Source organism: Amblyomma americanum, chromosome 10, assembly GCF_052857255.1.
Source record: "Amblyomma americanum isolate KBUSLIRL-KWMA chromosome 10, ASM5285725v1, whole genome shotgun sequence".
NCBI classification, from domain to species: Eukaryota; Metazoa; Arthropoda; class Arachnida; order Ixodida; family Ixodidae; genus Amblyomma; species Amblyomma americanum.
Genome location: NC_135506.1, coordinates 92,853,013 through 92,874,527, shown reverse-complemented (window position 1 = coordinate 92,874,527; position 21,515 = coordinate 92,853,013). Strand labels below are relative to the sequence as shown.

The following is a 21,515-nucleotide window of genomic DNA, read 5'->3' as shown; positions in this document are numbered from 1 at the left end:
GCCAATTTCATGGTCACTGTTGTAGGCAGTAGCTGCGTACTGTGGCTAGGGCGGTTACCTTGGCTGCGTTGCTGCGCAATCGCGTGAGGCTCGCAGCCGCGCGTCTTCTGCTCGGGCCGGTATTCGCCGGGATGGAATAAACCTGTCCTGTTGGCGTCTCAACAGTCACGACTTGATCTTTTCACTGCGAAAATTGGAGAAAATTTACAATTGGTTGTTGGGGAGAGGAAATGGCGCAGTACCTGTCTCACATCTCTGTGCACACCTGAACCGCGCCGTAAGAGAAGGGATAAAGGAGGCACTGATAGAAGAAAAAAAAAGGTGTCAAAAAAATATGGCAGCACTTTGCCAATCTAAAGTGCGGCAAGGCGAAAGCCTTTGGCCTTGACGACTGTGATTCTAGCTTCGCAGGTTCTCTTAGCAGTGGCACTCCCTGAGGCTTCTACCTTGCCACATTTTCCATCTAGACGACGTTTGCACTTGCGGTCTGCTCCTGTGGCCTCCTTCTTCTGCTCCTCTTCTCTGGATTCTGGCTTCTCTGGTGGCGGCGCGCAGATGGCAGCACCAGCGCGCGTGCCATTACCATAACGACGTCGGGTGTGACGTCACCTTCTCCCGTCGCTATATCGACGTCCGCGCTAAATCGACGCGTTTAGTGGTTTTCTTTGTTTCTTTTCGCTATAATTGGCTATATTTAATTAACTTAACACTATATAGTCATCAAACTCAGTGTGGGGGATACATTTTGTCCACTCTACCTGATGTTACCATCTGTCTTCTGCTATACTGATTAGTTGTTGCGTCATTCGTGGAAGACAGCGTTACACCGGACGCTCGAGTATGAGCCATTAAAGGCTTTCCCCCTTAAAAACTGACAGCAAAATGTTTATTTCGGCAGTATCTATCTGGTGAGGTCCACATCAGCCGCGCTGGCTGAGTGGTTATCGCGGTGGCTGAGTAGTTATCGCTGACCCCGAGGACGTGGGCTCGATCCAGGCCGCTGCGGTCGCATTTCGATGGAGGCGAAATCCTAAAGTCCCATGTACACAGCGATGACAGCGAAGGTTAAAGAACCTGAGGAGGTCGAAAGTATCCGCAGCCCTCCATTTGGGTGTCCCTCATAGCACGAGTCGCTTCGGGACGTTAAACCACTAAAACCAATCAATGTCCACTTCCGGTACTGACTTTTAAAGGTCCTTTGAACTACTTATGGAAATGTTACCATAGAAAAAATGCAACATAATAATAATTGTGGGTGATATCGCCATTGTCATCGAAAGAGATGCGAAATGGGTTCTCAACAAAGATGCGATGTGCCTAAGATGCTAAAGGACGCCGCTTGACAAATATCCGCCAGCAAGAATTTTTTAGATGCGCTTCGTAGACGCTGAGCTATCTGTAGTAAAAGTTTCAATACCCGCATCTTCGCGCCTTTTCCTCTCCGCTCGTCATTTTTTGCACGCTGAAATGTTGGCGCTCCTCTGCCGACTGCCGATGCGCGCGAACCAATGCGAGGAGTCCGCTGCTGCCGTAAGGAGCGGGGATGCTGACGTAACGAGCGCGGATTCGGGCGAAAGCTCAGCAACGCTGGTCGCCGCTAGGCGCGGAAGCGGGAGTTTTAGAAACTGTATTGTAAATTATTCGCTCGCTTTTGAGGTATTGTACGTGGCATGGACGCTCGTTTGCCTGCGCTCTAAGTAATGCAAGCATTTTGTAGACAACCTCAAACACACTTTTCAGGGACCCTTTAACAATACCTCATCTTCTAGCTGGTTAAAGTGTTCTAGAATTCTTTAGAATTTTGTCTATGACTGCATCATTATCATCCCAACATGATTTACTCATTTTTGCAAGTGCACTAATGGAGAACGTATTATCGATTTTTTTTTTATCTCGCAAGAAGCATAAGTTTAAAGGGGCTCTGAAACACCTTCTGACGCGAGTGCATAAACTCGTTCAATCCCTACATTCTAAGGTCATAAACACCTGAGCCAAATAATACCCTTCCACTCGCAGCAGAGGACCCATATTAACGCGCGAAAGTTGGCGAGCCATTTCCGGCTACTTTTCATGCTCGGACCCGCCTCCGTCACACCGCACCTGCGTTGTCAAGTTCAGAGATCGGCATTGGTTAGATTCTTTCAAACGTCAGGCAGCTACCATGGTCACGGTTAAAAATCGGCCTAGATCAGGAAGTTTCGCCCCCGGCAGAGGGCCCGGCGGAACAGTGCCAACCTTTAAGTGTACAAAAAGTGACGAGAGGAGCGGGAAAGGCGCGAACCCGCTGAAATTCAAGTTTTGACTAACGATCACTCAGCATCTACAAAGCGCACCAAAAAAATTCTTGTCGGAGCATATTCGTGAAGCGATGGCCTTTAACATGACAGGCATACCGCAACTTTATTAGAGTCTCCTTCAGAGCCCCTTTAAGCGAAAAATATTAACGTGCACAATTATATTTTTGTACGATGTAAGTCTTGTTGTCACCATGCACCAGTAGGCTTTCCAAAGTTGTGCTCGTTAAAAATCGTTCTTTGCTGCTCTGACTAAACCACGCTGGTCTGAAGTACTTTCAATTAATCATCCTCAAGACACCGGCTTTGTTTTTGACATTGCTGTTGTCATATTTTTACTCGGATTGCAACAAACTAAAGAGTAACAATATCGATGCATGGCTGTTTAAAACATATAACTTAATATAGGATGAAGAATACTAAAATGCCTGGAAACGTTGGAATGAATGAGCTATAGTAAAACAGATAAAAGGAACAGAGTAAGCAAGATTGCCTCGGACTGACAAGAATACTGTGGACGTCTTTAGTAACTTTATCTTCGTCCATGATACTGATGCCACATTACAATGTTCATTTGCCATTGTGTGAGGTCAACAACAACAACAACAACAACAACAACAACAACAACAACAACAACAACAACAACAACAACAACAACAACAACAACAACAACAACAACAACAACAACAACAACAACAACAACAACAACAACAACAACAACAACAACAACAACAACAACAACAACAACAACAACAACAACAACAACAACAACAACAACAACAACAACAACAACAACAACAACAATGCACTAATCGCCTCCAGCTTTCGCTTTTTTCTCGTCCCAACTACACTAGAAGTTGCACCTGGTACTAAGAGCCTGTAAGTATTAGCAATGGACAACATATAACCAGTGTGGGCAACTATTATATCTTCGCCAGCTCATATTAGAAGTTCTAACCACAATCAGTACTTTTCTTCTTTGGAAAGTAGAGCGTGGTGCTACTATAACCCTTTTTTAAGTTGGCTGCATGTGTGAAATGTGTAGTCCCATTTTTTTAGTAAAATCAGCGAAGAAATGATTGGAAAGCATCTGCAAAATATCTAAATAAATTTAAATTCTTTCCTCCACGCCAGGGCTTTCAGCACTGGCTATTCAACCCATCTAGCAGTTTGTTTCCCAACAGATCAAACAAGAAAGGCAAAAGAGAAATGGAAATGGCAGATATGCAGTCTCTGGACTCTTACACATATATGAAATGCATGATGCGATTAACCACGCGGAGAAATAGGTATTGAAGGCATATATTTATTTTTACCTCTTAGTTACGAGATTTAAATCAGGATTACAGTTACTCAGGTGCTTACAAAGAGGTGACAACTAAAAAACTCATACCGTAGCGAAATGTACTACGACCACTCCTTTATTTTGCATTAACAACGTGCTATCTCCCTAATATACAATAAATGCATATTAAGCACTGATTACAACACATTTCCAGCATAAAAATTTGTGCTACTTATATAGTTAGGAAACTCATCAATGACCTCGCTATTGTTCTCACCATTTGCCGGCTAAATCAGCTGCTTACGTGAACCACATTAAAGATTGAATGTCTATTTCGGTTTGGTTTGGGGGGGTTTAACGTCCCAAAGCGACTCAGGCTATGAGAGATGCCGTAGTAAGGGGCGCAGGGAATTTCGACCACCTGAGGTTCTCTAACGTGCACTGAAATCGCACAGCACACGGGCCTCTAGAATTTCGCCTCCATTAAAATTTGACCGCGGCGGCCGGGATCGAACCCGCGTCTTTCGGTTCAGCAGCCGAGTGCCATAACCACTGAGCCACCGCGGCGGCTGAATGTTTATTTCGTTGGCACCCGTAATTGCCTTGTCTGATCCCTTCCATATAAGTTAATTATTATTCAGTTTCTGCGAGAAATTATTGCGCGTACTTAGGAGCTAAATTCCACTCCAACCTAAGGTTTCATTCTTTAGCTCACATAACAGGAAAGATTCTGCCGAATGCTTGTTTTGTAAATCCTATTCTTTTTCTAAATCTAGTCTGACGTCATAGCATCGTATTCTATTCATGTCAATAATACCCAAGGGGTATTGTCATGGCTTCATGCTATACTCTTTTACTGTTATTCTCAGCCATGTAATACCCAACAATAAGAACATTAACATTTAATGTACATGTCACTAAACCAACGCAGTTATTCCGAGTTAATTAAAATTTTGTGGTTACTGACGTGTTCAATGTATTCTGGGAATTCTTTATTCAGATATAGATAATAATCAGGTACTTCTCGCTTTCGTTTCTAATCAATTCGCCATGAATACGAACAAAAGTAATTCTGGGAAAAAGTATGACTCACTTTTAGCCAAGCTGCGTACTAATCACGCAATTCAACATCTTATTTCATTGTTTTGTAGCGATAGCTACATAACGGTAGCATTTCGAGCCTTCAGCGTGGCGGCGCCGCCACACTCTGTCACGCGGCTGTTCACGTGGTGCGGAGCAGCTGCCAGTGGTGCGGCGCTGTGGCTGATCACTTGCTTGGTCACGTGACCAGCCACGTGGTGCGGAGCATCTGCTGCTGCCGGCGGCGCGGCGCGCTGGCGAAACCGAACTGCGACAGCTGTGCGCATGAGCCGTGTCAAGTTGGACGAAGCTGAAGGAGGAACGCCCAGCGAAACGGAGCGGCGAAAAACACTACAGCAGCAGCGACTGACTTTGCAATTCAACTGAACAAGTTCCACTCGGCCAGTTCCAGTTCCAAAAACTTTTATTTCCATCAGAAATGGAGGCCCTCTACTCCCTAACCCTGGCGCGCAGGCCTAGGGGCAGAGGCCAGGGCCTCCGCGACTAGATGCAGGCAAAGAGTTGTTGGCTCTTCGCGGCCTCTGCCACCAGATAGATGGCTTTCTTCTGGGTCACGGGGTCCGCGCTTCGCAGAAGGGTTTCCCAGGCTTCTCTACTATCTATTCCTTCCCTTACCCCTGGGGAGTATACACACTGCCAAATTATATGGTCGAGGGTCCCCCTCTCTCCACATTTTTTACATTTATCTTCTATGTCCTCGTCTTGTAGGACGTGTGAAGCCTATACCGAGTTTATGAAATTTCCGGCCTGTAGCCTTCTCCAGGTTACTGCCTCTCTGTTCCCGAGCTCCTTGTCCGGAGGAGGGACAGTTCTTCTCTGCAGTCTGTAATTCTCTATGATTTCTGTGTATGTTTGTAGTCTCTCGTCTAGTTCCTTGCAATCAGGCGGCTCCGCTTCTGCTCGGAGGTAGAGATCGCGAGCTAGAAGGTGCGCCGCTTCATTGCCTGGTACTGACATATGAACTGGTGCCCATATTAGGCTAATTTTTCTATTCATCTTTTTCCCCGTTAGAATCCGCACCGCTTCTGATGCGACTCTACCTCTTCCATAATTGTAGATGGCTGTTTTACTGTCACTTATTATATAGTTTACCTCTGTTACTACGCAAGCAAGCGCTATTGCTACCTCTTCTGCTACTTCCGAATTGCGGCTGCTTATCGTAGCTGGTGATATTGCTGTACCCTTGCCATCCACCACTGAGGCTACAGCTGCTCCCAGTCTACCGCTGGCCCCATCTGTGTATGCTACCGTCTCCTTATTCATTTCGTTGAATCGTCTCATGAGGGCTTCGGCTCTCTTTTCCCTCCTCTCACTGTTGAAGGTGGGGTGCATGTTTCTCGGAAGTGGGTCTATTCTGAGAGGTTCCCTGACCTCCTTCGGGATGTCTTGTTTTTGCTGCATGCCTCTGTCTGCCTGCAATCTTACCATGCCTAAAATGGCTCTGCCTGTATATGTCTGGCTAAGTCTTTCCTGCAGAGCTGTTCTGACCACCTCGGCCGTTTCCTTCCACGTGTTGTGTATCCCCATAGCTAGGAGTCTTTCCGTTGAGGTGCTTATGGGTATTCCTAACGCTCGTTTGTAGCACCTCCTCTCGGCCAGCTGTAGCTATCACGTCACTTCAGGTTTAACCAGAGCTAAACCACCGCCAATTTTTGTAGCGATAGATACATTACGGTAACATTTCGAGCCTTCAGGGTGGCGGCGCCATGGCAGTGCGGCTGTAACGTGATTGGTCACGTGGTGCGGAGCAGCTGCCGGCGGCGCGGCGGCGTGGCTTATCATGTGGTCCGTCACGTGGTTGGTCACGTGACCAGCCACGTGTGGCGGAACAGCTGCTGCTGTCGGCGGCTGGCAATCAGCCAGCTGTAGCTATCTCGTCACTCCAGGTTTAGCCTGAACTAAACCACCGCCAATTTTTTATTTAAGCTTTTTTGAGCTTTTCTTGTGCGTCTGAATACCTGTTGCTTACTTTGGTCTATTTTGTTTATACATATTGCCAACTAATCTAGCGCAACGCTTAAATCCTGCAGACATTTCGGAAAACCTGTTGGTGTGGTTTTCTTACCGCATTTCTAAATATAGTTTTCTTACCTCGTTATTCTTAATAATAATAATTGTTTTTTTGGGGAAAGGAAATGGCGCAGTATCTGTCTCATATATCGTTGGACACCTGAACCGCGCCGTAAGGGAAGGGTAAAGGAGGGAGTGAAAGAAGAAAGGAAGAGAGAGGTGCCGTAGTGAAGGGCTCCGGAATAATTACGACCACGTGGGGATCTTTAACGTGCACTGACATCGCACAGCACACGGGCGCCTTATGCGCCTTATGCCTTATGCTTAGAGAAAATAAAATTCTTATTATTAATATATTTATTATTATTATTATTATCAGAATGCAGATAAGTGCTCGAAACAAAACATAGCAGTCAGGAATAACGAGGGTGACATCGCACAGCACATGGGCGCCCTCGTTATTCCTGAATGCTATGTTTTGCTTCGAACACTTATCTGCATTCTGATAATAATAATAAATATATTAATAATATTAATTTTATTTTCAATCACCGTAAGTTCATGGAGGGGATGGGAATAAAAGCGAGTTACGCTTGAGTTTCCACCTCCTTTACAGCAAGTGAGCGGTGGCACGCGACACCACTTCTGTCACGGTAGCAATCAACTAAGTGAACTAAGCGAAGGCAAAGTTGACTTAAACGTGCGCACGAAAAAGCAGTTCGCTCTTGAAAAGAAAATGAACATCAAAACAACAACGATCATTGAAACTAAAACAACGCCTGTAAGCACTTATTGTATACAAGGGAACGTTTACACATGCATACTGAGTAGACACTAAAAAAGGACAGTTTCGCGGTGAAAGGAGTCGAGGACGTTAGTGTAGCTAATGCTGTATATGTTTATATTCGCATTGATTTCTTTATTGAGCAGTAGTGGAAGTAGAAATGGAACCATATGGAGTCCATAGTTTGTTCTTTTCTGCGGTATTACTAAGTGTAGATTGTAAGGGCATGGATATGCGAAATGAAATAACTGAATGTATATCGGTATATATTAATGATTATGCATTTTCGCTTTTCTATAAAATAGGTGGGCAGGAGTATATAAGCATGAAGACTGAAAATGGCTATAAGCTGGGAGCCCGCATTGAAGAACAACTTCATATGTCAGTTGTGTCTCTGTCTACGGGGCCTCCTTCTTAACATTATTTTATATAACACGTTCGTGCCGTAAATAAAAAAAATTGATATTCTTGTTCCGGCCGCTCCCAGAGGTCGACAATTGGAAGGAAACGTGTGAGCTTTCCCAGAAAGAAATTGCAATTGGCCACACTGTTTGGGATAGACATATTCAACGGGGCGGTGTCAGAAAGTCCAAGAAATGCTTCCATTAAGGTAGTTTACATTATTTCAGAGAAGAAAACAACATCAGCGTTTAGGCATCATTGGAGCCGCCACAACCTCCTGGGGGCGGCATTCATCTCCAGAAGGAGCACTTTGACGCTGGGTTCATGCGAGCCCCGGGCGGGCAGCCGAAGGCCATCGAGAAGGCGTCCATATTCATAGCGGGCACGTTACACCGCGCCTTTGGGCTCGCGAAGCGCCCGGTCGGACTGCTGCTGTTCCGCCTGCACAGGTTCATGCAGCGGCCGACGAAGTACAGCTGCTGGGTGGTCAGGTTGAGACCTGGCAGCGTCTGGTATACCTGGGTACTCGCAACCTGGTAGGCGGTCGCAGCGCCCACCAGATCCCCCATGTTCTCCGAATCCACGCGGTCGTCGAGACGAGAGCCCTGGGGATTCGGGCCTCCTGCCTGCAGCAAGAGATGCGGCGTATCAAATGCGGTTCAGCTAGAAAAGAAGCGGATCAGTCTTTTTGGTTTTCCACAATTGTTTCAGTAGCTAATAGCAGCGTGGGGCTCATATATATATATATATATATATATATATATATATATATATATATATATATATATATATATATATATATATATATATATATATATATATATATTGGAAATGAGGGGCTCGTTTGACAAACATATTAAGGAAGCCAACAGTCACCGAAACGAAGGTGCATACGGGAATGTTTTTATACTTTTTTAAATTTATAGTGCCAATCCATCGGTTTTAAAGAAGATTACTTATAAAGCAGCAGAAAAAACAACCATGCCGCCTGTGGGATCCGAACCCACGACCTCCGAATATCGCGTCCGGCACTGTTACCAACTGAGCTACGGCGACGGCTGTCCAATCTGCTGCTTTCGTGGGTATTTATGTTTACTGGGTGTAAGCGAACCTTGAGAGTGTTCACCAGCGCCACCCTCGACCACAGCGGTGGACGTAGCACGTCCTGTAATACCGCGAGTGTGACGTAGAACGTCATCTAACGGCGAGGGCGGAAACTGTGCGAGAGCCCTCTTATGCTACCTATGTCAACAAGACTGCCAGAACCGAGACCCCCGCTAAGCTATTAGCAGAAAAGGTAAAGGAAATGAGGGGCCCGTTTGACAAACATATTAAGGAAGCCAACAGTCACCGAAACCAAGGTGCATAGGGGAATGTTTTTATGTTTTTTTAGTTTATAGTGACAATCGATTGGTTTAAAAAAGTTACTTATAAAGGAGCAGAACAAAAAACCATACCGCCGGTGGAATCCGAACCCACGACCTCCGAATATCGCGTCCGGTGCTCTTATCAACTGAGCTATGGCGGCGGCTGTCTAATCTGCTGCTTTCGTGGGTAATTATGTTTTGCGTCTAAGCGAACCTTGTGAGTGTTCACCAGCGCCACCCTCGTCCATAGCGGTGGACGTAGCACGTCCTGTAATACCGCAAGTGAGACGTAGAACATCATCTAACAGCGAGGGCGGAAACTGTGCGAGAGCCCTCTTATGCTACCTATGGCATCAAGGCTGCCAGAACCGAGACCCTCGCTAAGCTATTAGCAAACAAGGCAAATGAAATGAGGGGCTCGTTTGATAAACATATTAAGGAAACCAACAGTCAGGGATACCAAGGTGCATAGGGGAATGTTTCTATTTTTTTTAAATTTAGATTGCCGATCAGGTGGTTTCAAAAAAAAATTACTTATAAAGCAGCAGAAAAAAAAACCATGCTGCCGGTGGGATCCGAACCCACAACCTCCGAATATCGCGCCCGGTGCTCTTATCAACTGAGCTACGGCGGCGGCTGTCCAATCTGCTGCTTTCGTGGGTAATTACTATGTTTTGCCTCTAAGCGAACCTTGTGATTGTTCACCAGCGCCACCCTCGTCCATAGCGGTGGACGTAGCACGTCCTGTAATACCGCAAGTGTGACGTACAACGTCAACGAATAGCGAGGGCGGAAACTGTGCGAGAGACCTCTTATGCTACCTATGGCATCAAGACTGCCAGAACCGAGACCCCCGCTAAGATATTAGCAGACAAGGCAAATGAAATGAGGGGCTCTTTTGACAAACATATTAAGGAAACCAACAGTCAGCGAAACCAAGGTGCATAGGGGGAATGTTTCTATTGTTTTTAAATTTAGATTACCAATCAAGTGTTTTCAAAGAAAATTACTTATAAAGCAGCTGAGAAAAATACCATGCCGCCGGTGGGATCCGAACCCACAACCTCCGAATATCGCGCCCGGTGCTCTTATCAACTGAGCTACGGCGGCGGCTGTCCAATCTGCTGCTTTCGTGGGTAATTACTATGTTTTGCCTCTAAGCGAACCTTGTGATTGTTCACCAGCGCCACCCTTGTCCATAGCGGTGGACGTAGCACGTCCTGTAATACCGCAAGTGTGACGTACAACGTCAACGAATAGCGAGGGCGGAAACTGTGCGAGAGACCTCTTATGCTACCTATGGCATCAAGACTGCCAGAACCGAGACCCCCGCTAAGATATTAGCAGACAAGGCAAATGAAATGAGGGGCTCTTTTGACAAACATATTAAGGAAACCAACAGTCAGCGAAACCAAGGTGCATAGGGGGAATGTTTCTATTGTTTTTAAATTTAGATTACCAATCAAGTGTTTTCAAAGAAAATTACTTATAAAGCAGCTGAGAAAAATACCATGCCGCCGGTGGGATCCGAACCCACTACCTCCGAATATCGCGTCCGGTGCTCTTATCAACTGAGCTACGGCGGCGGCTGTCCAATCTGCTGCTTTCGTGGGTAATTACTATGTTTTGCCTCTAAGCGAACCTTGTGATTGTTCACCAGCGCCACCCTTGTCCATAGCGGTGGACGTAGCACGTCCTGTAATACCGCAAGTGTGACGTACAACGTCAACGAATAGCGAGGGCGGAAACTGTGCGAGAGACCTCTTATGCTACCTATGGCATCAAGACTGCCAGAACCGAGACCCTCGCTAAGCTATTAGCAAACAAGGCAAATGAAATGAGGGGCTCGTTTGATAAACATATTAAGGAAACCAACAGTCAGGGATACCAAGGTGCATAGGGGAATGTTTCTATTTTTTTTAAATTTAGATTGCCGATCAGGTGGTTTCAAAAAAAAAATTACTTATAAAGCAGCAGAGAAAAAAAAACCATGCTGCCGGTGGGATCCGAACCCACAACCTCCGAATATCGCGCCCGGTGCTCTTATCAACTGAGCTACGGCGGCGGCTGTCCAATCTGCTGCTTTCGTGGGTAATTACTATGTTTTGCCTCTAAGCGAACCTTGTGATTGTTCACCAGCGCCACCCTTGTCCATAGCGGTGGACGTAGCACGTCCTGTAATACAGCAAGTGTGACGTAAAACGTAAACGAACAGCGAGGGCGGAAACGGTGCGAGAGACCTCTTATGCTGCCTATGGCATCAAGACTGCCACAACCGAGACCCCCGTTAAGCTATTAGCAGACAAGGCAAATGAAATGAGGGGCTCGTTTGACAAACATATTAAGGAAACCAACAGTCACCGATAAGAGGGTCCATAGGGGAATGTTTGTATTTTTTTTAATTTATAGTGCCAATCAAGTGGTTTCAAAGAAAATTACTTATAAAGCAGCAGAGAAAGAAACCATGCCGCCGGTGGGATCCGAACCCACAACCTCCTAATATCGCGTCCGGTGCTCTTGCGAACTGAGCTACGGCGGCGGCTGTGCAATCTGCTGCTTTCGTGGGTATTTATGATTTGCGTCTAAGCGAGCCTTGTGTGTGTTCACCAGCGCCACCCTCGTCCAAAGCGGTGGACGTAGCACGTCCTGCAATACCGCAAGTGTTATGTAGAACGTCATCAAACAGCGAGGGTGCAAACTGTGCGAGAGCCCTCTTATGCTACCTATGGCATCAAGACTGCCAGAACCGAGACCTTCAGAACCGAGAGGTTAACGAGGGCTTCTGTTCCGGCAGTCTTGATGCCATAGGTAGTATAAGAGGGTCCTCGCACAGTTTCCGCCCTCGCCATTAGATGACGTTCTACGTCTCACTTGCGGTATTACAGGACGTGCTACGCCCACCGCTATGGGCGAGGGTGGCACTGGTGAACACTCTCAAGGTTCGCTTACACGCATAAATATAAGTACCCACGAAAGAAGCAGGCTAGACAGCCGTCGCCGTAGCTCAGTTGGTAGAGCACCGGACGCGATATTCGGAGCTCGTGGGTTTGGATCCCAAAGGCGGCATATTTGTTTCTCTGCTGCTTGATAAGTAATTTTTCTAAACTAATTGATTGGCACTACGAATGAAAAAAATAGAAACGTTCTCTCATGCACCTTGGTTTCGGTGACTGTTGGCTTCCTTAATGTGTTTGTCAAACGAGCCCATGAATTCATATGCCTTTTCTGCTAATATATATGTATATATATATATATATGTATATATATATATATATATATATATATATATATATATATATATATATATATATATATATATATATATATATATATATATATATATATATATATATATATATATATATATATAGAAAGATAAACGTATTTTATTGCTAGAGGTAAGATGCAAAGTCAAAACGTTTCATGTAGATAGACAGTTATTTTGAGTCCACATTTCGGACGGAGCCTGCCCTAACACGGTACCCGCCTACGCTACAGAAACATAGAGGCTAACGAAAAGGGTTCAGCGCCAGTTAAGCACAACGCAGTCAGCTATGGGAAGAACAACGATTGTTGTAAATTTAAGAGACTGGAAGCGGGCAGAGTGGGTGAGGAAAATAATGCGGGTTTAAGCCATCCTAGTAGAAATCAAGAGAATGAAATGGAATTGGGCAGGGCAAGTAATGCGAAGGCAAGATATCCGGTGGTCCGTAAGGGTAACGGAGTGGATTCAAAAAGAAGTCAAGCGTAGCAGGCGGTGGCAGAAAGTTAGGCGGGCGAATGAGGTTAAGGAGTTTGCGCGCATACGGTGGGCGTTGCTGGCAAAGGGCAGGATTAATTGGAGACGCATGGGAGAGCCATTTGCCCTACAGTGGGCGTAGTCAGTCTGACGGTGATTAAACGACACGGACAGGCACAACGCAAACCACAGTAAATCTTCCAAAGTGCTAGTTTTTTTTTTCGAAACGGAAATCGCGTAATTTTTGCCTGTGTGTCCATGCCATTTTAATGTACCAAGCTGTTGTCCGTACACATAGCAGGGCGCTATGCAGTGAAATGCAGTGCTGCCATGAAATAAGTACTGAGACATACAGTAGAAAGAAGGAGCGCTCGCCCTGTCTACTCTGTGCTTTCGATTCATCAGCTGTGTCGTACCACAAACTAGCTCAAACAAAAGTCTTACTAACTACTGAACAGCCAAAAAAACAGACCACAGAAGAAAGTCGTCCACAAATCAACATTGTTTCGTGCGCTTGGCGTCTCTATAGCGCCACCTAGTGCATACAAAAAGTTTTGTTCGTTGAATAAAATTGCTGGCCGGGGTACATGGTGGCCACTATTCCGATTTTCACGTGGTTGTTGGAAACATCATTTTATAGCAATATTGTATTTCGAAACTGTCGGAAAATTAAACGTAATACCAATTTCCGGTGTTTCCGTCGCAATTTTCCTACTGTATGTATATGTGTACACAACAGCAACGATTCAGGACGAACTGGTGGGCTAGTACCAATTGACTCCCGGCGCACATGAAAGAGACGAAGACCGAGAGAAGTGAGAAGAGACGGTGTTTTCATTTTGTTTGTTTGTATGTGTTTTCACTTTTGTCTTAGTCCCCCCCACTCTTCCTCATCCTTTTTTTTTGGCGGTTGTTGCTGTTTACTTCTCTTTCCTTTCCGCACTTTTCTGCACCTTCCAGCACTTTAAAATATCATTCTGAAGCTATGTAACTGTTGTCTTGCAGACAGGCTGGGACACTTTTTTCATTTCTTTATTTTTAGTCCGAATATATTGAATATAGTCTTGTAGAAGACTGCAGTGGAAAGGTTGAAGATTGTAGCTACCTCTTAAAGACACATTTATTGCCGTACGTATATTTGTTGTATTTATTGTCGACTGGTGTCCTGTCTTCTGCGACACTATCTTGATTGGTATTAAACTTGTTGATTAAATCACATTCACGTTGTTCGCGTTCTCGCGTGTTTTTGAAGCCAACTTCAATGTGGGCTTCAATGTGTGTTCTTCTGAGTCTGCATATTTGGCTAAGAGAGGATCTGGAAGAGACTTCTTGTGGGCGCACTGACTGTTGCGCCAGATGAAAAATGGATTGTCTATCTGTCTACTGTCTTCCATATGTATTGCCGGTTGCACAGGCTCCACTGAAGTATGTAAATAATGTTTGATGTGTCCGCAGTCAAAGTTGCCATTGATAGCAAGTTGGAAGCCTGATCCCGTACTGGTTGCCTAACATGTGGTGTGCAGGTGTTTGGAATATTTCGAACGACCTCCACTACAGGGGCGACACCTAAATTTTGGAGATTTTATTTTTTGGTGTGGACAAGGTAGTTCTGAATGTTTTTGGCACTCGTGTACGACACTCATAGTGCGGATAGAAACATATTAGCCAGGCGTTGGCTTTGTTGAAGGATATTAGATTGCTTATTAAGGATTTCGTTTAAATTTTGTAGGTTGATTTAAATGTAAGAGTAAGATTTGTGCAGTATTGCTCTGGGTTCTCTATTCGTCACCCAAGCAGCAGTTGTTTACAGTTCAGGTGTGACGCTCTGCTGATGGCCCCATCAATGAAAGAAGGCGGCTAGCGCTGTGTTGACAGGACGCTGCGCATGTGTTCGGTGCTGTCGTGAAAGTCTTAAGTCTTTAGTGCAGATTCTTCTAAAACTACAGGCCTGCGAATATGGGATGCCACTTATGCAGTGACGAGGATGGAAACCTTGAAATGTAAGTATTTTTTGGTGTCGGTTGGTTTTCTACAAACAGTTCCGCAAACTTGCCTCTTGTTCACAAGACTGTGAACAGAACAAAAATTGATTTCATTGGTTGATTATGTGTGAATAAGCGTATTGTTTGGGTCCCCGGAATTGAAACTGTGAATGAAATGAAGATGGTGCTCTTGGCTTGTCTATATTATAAAAAAATATCATCGAAATAAGGTCTGTAAAATTGCGGCCGAATTTGACAAACATTTCTGATCCTATTCGGTACATAAAGACGTTGGCGTAATTTGGGGCCATTTTTGTGCCCAAGAATGCTCGAAGTTACGCCAGAATCCAAAGAACAACAGAAAAGCTTTTTCTGAATCGGCCTTCAGTAGAATTCCTGTCACTTAGCAGAGACGGTGGCGGACGCTAACCAAGTTCCAGATGACGGTGCTACCGCACTTTCGAGCCGATTCTGAAAGCCGCGTCCGCCGCTTAAATCGACTAGGCCAGTGCACACTGCTTTGTTTATGGAAAGTGCAGTTCAGTGCGCTACAGCGCGATAGCTCAAGAGCGCACTTCGAAGGTGCTTTCATATTTCGCGGGATTCAATTTAATGCCGGAGGGAAGCACCATGCCGGAGATCAGTTGCTATTTGTACAATATACTGAACTGAGCCCAACCTTATAACTTGACTGTACAATAAGAAAAGCTGTCTGCATTGGCCCAACTGCAGTGTAGCACATAGTTAAATCATTGGTTCAAGTTACTCGAAGCACCCTGCACGTACTTCTGAACTCCTCAACAATGCCGCTTCAGTTACGTGTGGTTACCTTTCGTACTGACCTTTAGGGGTACATTGTTTCGTTAAAAGGGCCTCTACGTCATACTAACGAACACCACAAACGATCCTGCTGTGGTTTCGCTCACATTTGCATGGGACGCGCGCAGGCAATTCGTGCTGTTGACGTAGCTGGCTTGGGTCTCAGGAGTGTTCCATGGCTTGACCTGTCCGTTGTCATCGTACTGTATTCCTGTGATGTCGAAGGCGTTCATTATGCGGTGAGCCAAAGCCTGCAGTGATGAAAGAGCTATCAACACATCGTTTTTCGCAAAGAATATTTCAGCGCAGCTTGAGATTCACTTCAGTTATAATGTATGAATGCACACGCAACCGATGAAGGGACCTTACTAAATACCTTCGCCGCCAAATAGAACTCCGCATCCATTTCCAGCGCGAAATAAGTACTCCTTGGTCAATTGCCACGTATCAGGAGAAGGCGGAAAGAGAGAACTCTGGAGACGATTCCGTGGGTACGGTGGCTAGATTGAGTAGGTGTGCCAACTGTACTGGCGCAAAGCGTAGTGCACTGCTTATAGGCATCATGACACCGAAAGTGACGCTACGGCAAGAGGCCTGCCGCAAAGCGGAGCTCGTCGAGTGCTAATTTAGTAGCTTGATTCTACCATCCTGCACCCTGTTTGTCAGTAAATGTAATTTAAAAAACAGCAAAAGGCACTTCAGTTTGTTTACCCGCAATGATTGCGATTGCATTGCGCACTTCTGCTGTTTAGGTTGGTGCGTTAGTGGTTTTGTGCGTTTTTGCAACTTAGTTCGCGTTAGAAGCGTTAATTCTTGGGCTAGTTTGGACTGTAGTCGGGACGTGTTCATAGAATAAGAGCGCAGCGGCTCCAGGCTAAAGAAGACACACAGAAGGAATGGCGCAAAGGACGAGCACAGCGCTGTGTTCGCCCTTTACGCCCTCCATCGTCTTTGGCATGGAGGCATTGCGCTTTTATGCTATGATTACCTCCCAGTTATTTCGCGCTGGCCACCGATCTGCACACCATTCGAAGCTTCGCGGCTTAATGCCTATATATGTAGAATTAGGCATTCTCTACTTAACATTCATAGATGCTAGTGAGTACTCAAAATGTTATCAGCGTAGTCGTTAAACGATGCGCCACTGCACTGGCATCTGTCTGTTCCTGTCAAAGCCACCTGTGAGGATTGTGCGACCCATGTTGCGCTTCCCGAGCAACTTCTCGCGCCGCTGGCGCGACGTTCTTCCGAACTTACCCGAGCTTACCCGAGTTACTACCCGAGCTTCCTCCAATTGGCTGCAGCATGCGTGGCGCTCCTCCGAACTTGCCCGAGCTTACACGAGTTACAACCGAGTAACTCTGGTCAGCTCGGGTAAGTTTCCTTACTTTCTGCTAACAACACGTTTGCTCACGCATTAATAACGACCGTTACCTTGAAATCCGTTTACATAGGTGATATAGTTCTTATCTTTCTGTTTGCTTTTTTTGTTAAGTTGGGACCAATGAACATATGACGTATGTTGTGCTTTGGTTCGCAGGAACAAGCAGAAAGAAATTAAATTTACATGCGGTTGAGTATAAAGCAGAATAAAGGTCAGTTAACTTGAAGCCAAGGTTAGATGCGGAACCAGCCAGTACCTTGACCAGCCGAGAACAAAAAGCCGAAACGAGTTGGAAGGGCCCCAATTCAGCCTTAGGTTTCAATGACACTCAAAGAAAGCTAGAGATAACGCGTTTTCCATGTTCACTTTTTTTAAAGAAAACTAATGCTAAGCAATAATTTACATTGGGGAAGGTCGGAACGCTGTTTCAAAAAATTTAGCTTTCTGCCACAAGCGCTTTCGGCATCTCTTTGCACAGCTGAGATGTTGCTTCTAAAAGGAGTGAACACTAGTGCAGATTAAACAGAACTATCAAACCTTGCTTTTGATGAATGTGTTGAGAACAAAATGGTCAGCACTACTAACATGGCCCACTAATTAGCGAGGGTAAGCACTGCCTTCGGGTATACTGTCTACTTGCACCACAAAAGTCAAAATAGTTCTTATTCTTGAACGCCAAAATGATCACTTTCATCAGGAGAAAAGTTAACCTATTTAGCAAGAAAACGTTCACAATGAAAAACAAAATAGTTCGCTGCACTTCTTGAATCTCAGCACGCGTTACGCCATGAGAAGCTTTTTATCTCGCGAGCACTAGGAAGCGAAGTTCTTTACGTTCACGAGGAAGGTGAGTCTTTTGGTGGCATAGAACTTGGCGTTACTATCGGTAAGGTCGAATTTGTGTTCCTCACAGCCCACTAGAGCTGAAGCTTTCAGCTAGAGAAAGGAAAAAATATCTGGCAGACTTTCGCGGTGCAGTGTGTTGATGCTGAAGCAGTGAGTCAACATATTTTAAAGTGATCTCATTAGTTTCCTGAGAGCATTAGAGGGAAACGACAACTTTCCCATGTTCGTGTAAGCTGTCAGGGATGTCTCCGTAGGAATAGGCTGACCCAACGGTGCCTGTAAAATATCAGTGAAATGTTGTCCGCATCACTTCTTAGTCACGAACTTCCGAGCCACACATCTGCCAGCGGAGAAAATTAACCTCGCGTCGCTCTTCCCGGTGATCATGGTTCGTTGGTCGAAGTCACAAGCATTAAGCACAGCGTGGCGCGCTTCACGTTGCTCTTGAAATGATTCCGGCCATTTGCTTGGCGTCTCGTAGCCTGCCCGTTCATATGGCTGACACCGAGCATGATGTTCGATACTATAGCAGGCGCTTGCCAAACTGGGGATTCTTGGCCAGGTTAGTAAATCCCAGCGTGTTCATGTGCAGCAGGGACTGAGCAGTCGCTGGACGGTCGTTGCTATCCGACATCAGGCTTTGCGCCAGAAGTCGGAAATGTTTCAAGCGCCTTGTCACAGTCTTGACGTCATGATGCTCCGTAAGCTAACTTTAGAGGCCAGGTTTTGTACAAGAACGAGTGTAAGTTACTCGCAGGCTTTGACCTGTGCTCGCTGATATGAAGCCATGGTCCTGGGCGATGAAGTCTACTTCATCTAAATATGGGAGAAATATAGAAAGTTCTTTCACTTTCTTCGAGGTAGCCAGAAGGGTAGCTGCAGGGAAGCTAGCAGTCATTATGCTGATGGTATCTTGCATCAGTTTAGCAAAAGCATCATTTGCGTTGTTTGAACCATGTGTGCACTTAACAACCTCCTTGTAGATGGAAAGTCCTCGTCAAGCGTCCTCCGAGAAAAGGCGGAATCCCTGATTGACTTTCATTCTTTCAAAGCCGTCTGGCCTTGCGACCTACTTATGAACCTTCAGCATCGCTTTCAGAGTGACATTACTCCTATGGTCGTGTTCCCATGCACCTTCGATGTGCTCTACGGATGCTGTTCCGCCAAATGTACAATATAGGGACCCGATGTCACAGAAAATCGTTTCTTATGTTCTTAGTCAAGTGCGGGAAATGAAGGATGAAATGCAAGTATTGCTGCAAGTCCACAGAACGCACCGCCTTTCCTATAACAGATTTTTGGTATCGGTATCGTCTTCTCGGTATCGGAAAAGCCGATAACGAGAAACCGCCACATGGACTGGTTCCCGCTAGCAGCATCGTTGGTGACGAAATTTACTAACAGAGATAAGTTTTGTGGCAGAATAACACACTAAAGTATAATTTTTGCGAGAAAAATGACTTTTACATTCCCCTTGGACGCGAAGGCACTGAGAACTTGGTGCCACTTCACTGTCTACGACTGAAACAGGACGACTACGTCGTGATAAGCCAAAGCAAAATTTGAAGTGGCTTGCGAGAACTCTCGCAGATCGGCTAGTCCATTAACATCTGCCTACTGATTTGCGGACAAGTTTTCGAACAACTTAGGCTCGCCAATCAGTAGGCCACCATGAAGAATGTGCACCGACCTGTCTCGCAGCATTTTAATTTCAATACGAAAAAAGTCTTTTCTGTTTAAACCGTAAAGCTTTTGACATGACCACTTGTACTTAACAAGCATTTGCGACCGAGCAGCAGCGCACTGCCTCTCGTGTTCATACACGCGTTTACGCTTCATGGACGTTAGTTAATATTCCAGTATGTATTCAGCCTGACACGTGGAATCTTTGGAGCTTTTGCGCTTACTGGCGTTAAAACAAGCTACGACTTTTAGCTAGTGCTTAGACGGCATATGTTTGATATTCAACTTCACCTATTTTGAGTTTATTTTCTTTAATTTTTTTACTGTCACCTCTCCGTTGACCATTTCGGTTTCATTCATTTTAGACTGAGTTCCAGTTTTGCGTCGGCATTCAAGATTTCCTGAAAGGCTATGTGTCCGACTCAAAGTTCTGAGAAGAATTCTGCACCAGTGTTGCTCCGTAACGACAGGCCACATTAAAAACTTTTCTTCCAAAGCAAAGGTTATACATTTTGAACTAAATCTGCTGCCGCGCATCTTGGGTTCAGTTTTTGCCCTTCCCAAAAGGACTTCAAGGCCATAGCTTGGCTTCATTCCTTGGCATGGGATCATCTGATCGACAACCGTAAAAAGCACACCGATTCCTTACATTGTGTCCAAATACTTTGTTAATTGGTTAGTTCATAGAAGGTTGTTTCCAAATACTACACCAGGGTATCCAAATCCTGTTCTGGCGAGGGAGTGCGTTGTCGGTTCTGGTCACCGAGATCAGGCCGCACCCAGGGCCTGGTTACGCAAATCCGTCGACACGCGCTTTTTGTTTCAAGCCCTGTGGAGAACTGTGCAGCACCAGGAAAACCCGGAGGACAGGGTTAATTGGAGAGACATGGGGAGGCCTTTGCCCTGCAGTGGGTTTAGTCAGGCTGATGATGATGATGATGATGACGACTTTGTCTATACGACAGTTCCTCGAACAGAAACACCGGCCTGGGTTCCGGAGCTCGAGTACTCTACAAGGACAACTTCTTCTAGTTTGTTGCCCGCGGCCTTCTCTTGAGCTCATTGAAAATTATGTGGTTGGGTTGTTCAATTGATGTGTAGACCGTCGACTAGAGGGCAAAGCGCGCGCCCTCATGCCAATGGTGCAAACCGACGCATTTCCCTCAGTGCTACATTCCCATGTAGCGTTGTGCGTAGCAACTGATTCGCATATTTCAGCAGCTTTTCAAACATCTATTTCTGGAGATTTTTGCCAGACGACATTCCGTCTAAGTTTTGCGGGATCTTTTCGCTGAACTTCTGAGGTGAGGTAGGCAAGCGGGTTCGGCAGCATTGACGCGACTGCGGAGTTTGTCAGTAGCGAATATTGCCTGGGAATCTTAACCGCCTCCCCTTTCATCACGTGACAGAAGTGGCGCAAAATGAAGTGTTCCAAATTTCCACTCGCAGTTGTAACCTCTGTTAGCGCGAAGTGCCAGCTCTTATTTTTGAAACATTTCTCCGTCCCGTACGTGGCGAAAAAAAATCTCTTCAGACTACGACTAGCATGTTCAAAACGGGACTTATAGTTTGGCGCGAAGCAAGTAGTATCCCACGTGGTCTTCTCCAATTTAGTAAGAGTGGCACTTGGTCCGAAGTAATGCGGAGGTTGTGCTTGCACAGAACAGTGCGCAGTTTAAGTTTCACCTATCAGTCCTGCCGTAAAATCGCAAGGGCAATGCTCTTGCAAGCGCCACTGACTGTAGCGTAAACGTGCTAGCCGAACATATAAATCTCCTGTTTTCTAGCTCTGCTGATGCAACACTCCTCATAGTTATCG

At 45.5% G+C, this 21,515-nt stretch overlaps 1 protein-coding gene across 1 annotated transcript in view; it reads right to left on the bottom strand.

Moving 5' to 3' along the window:
- Positions 1-8,055: 8,055 nt before the first annotated feature.
- The window catches only part of LOC144108552 (neprilysin-1-like), a 78,499-nt gene continuing 65,039 nt past the window's right edge, over positions 8,056-21,515 (bottom strand). The window contains exons 12-13 of the mRNA XM_077641760.1: positions 15,891-16,034; positions 8,056-8,502 (exon numbers count right to left, since the gene is read on the bottom strand). Of these exons, the coding sequence (XP_077497886.1) occupies positions 8,167-8,502; positions 15,891-16,034 (480 nt within the window). The 3' untranslated portion in view covers positions 8,056-8,166. The remainder of the gene's footprint in view (positions 8,503-15,890; positions 16,035-21,515) is intronic.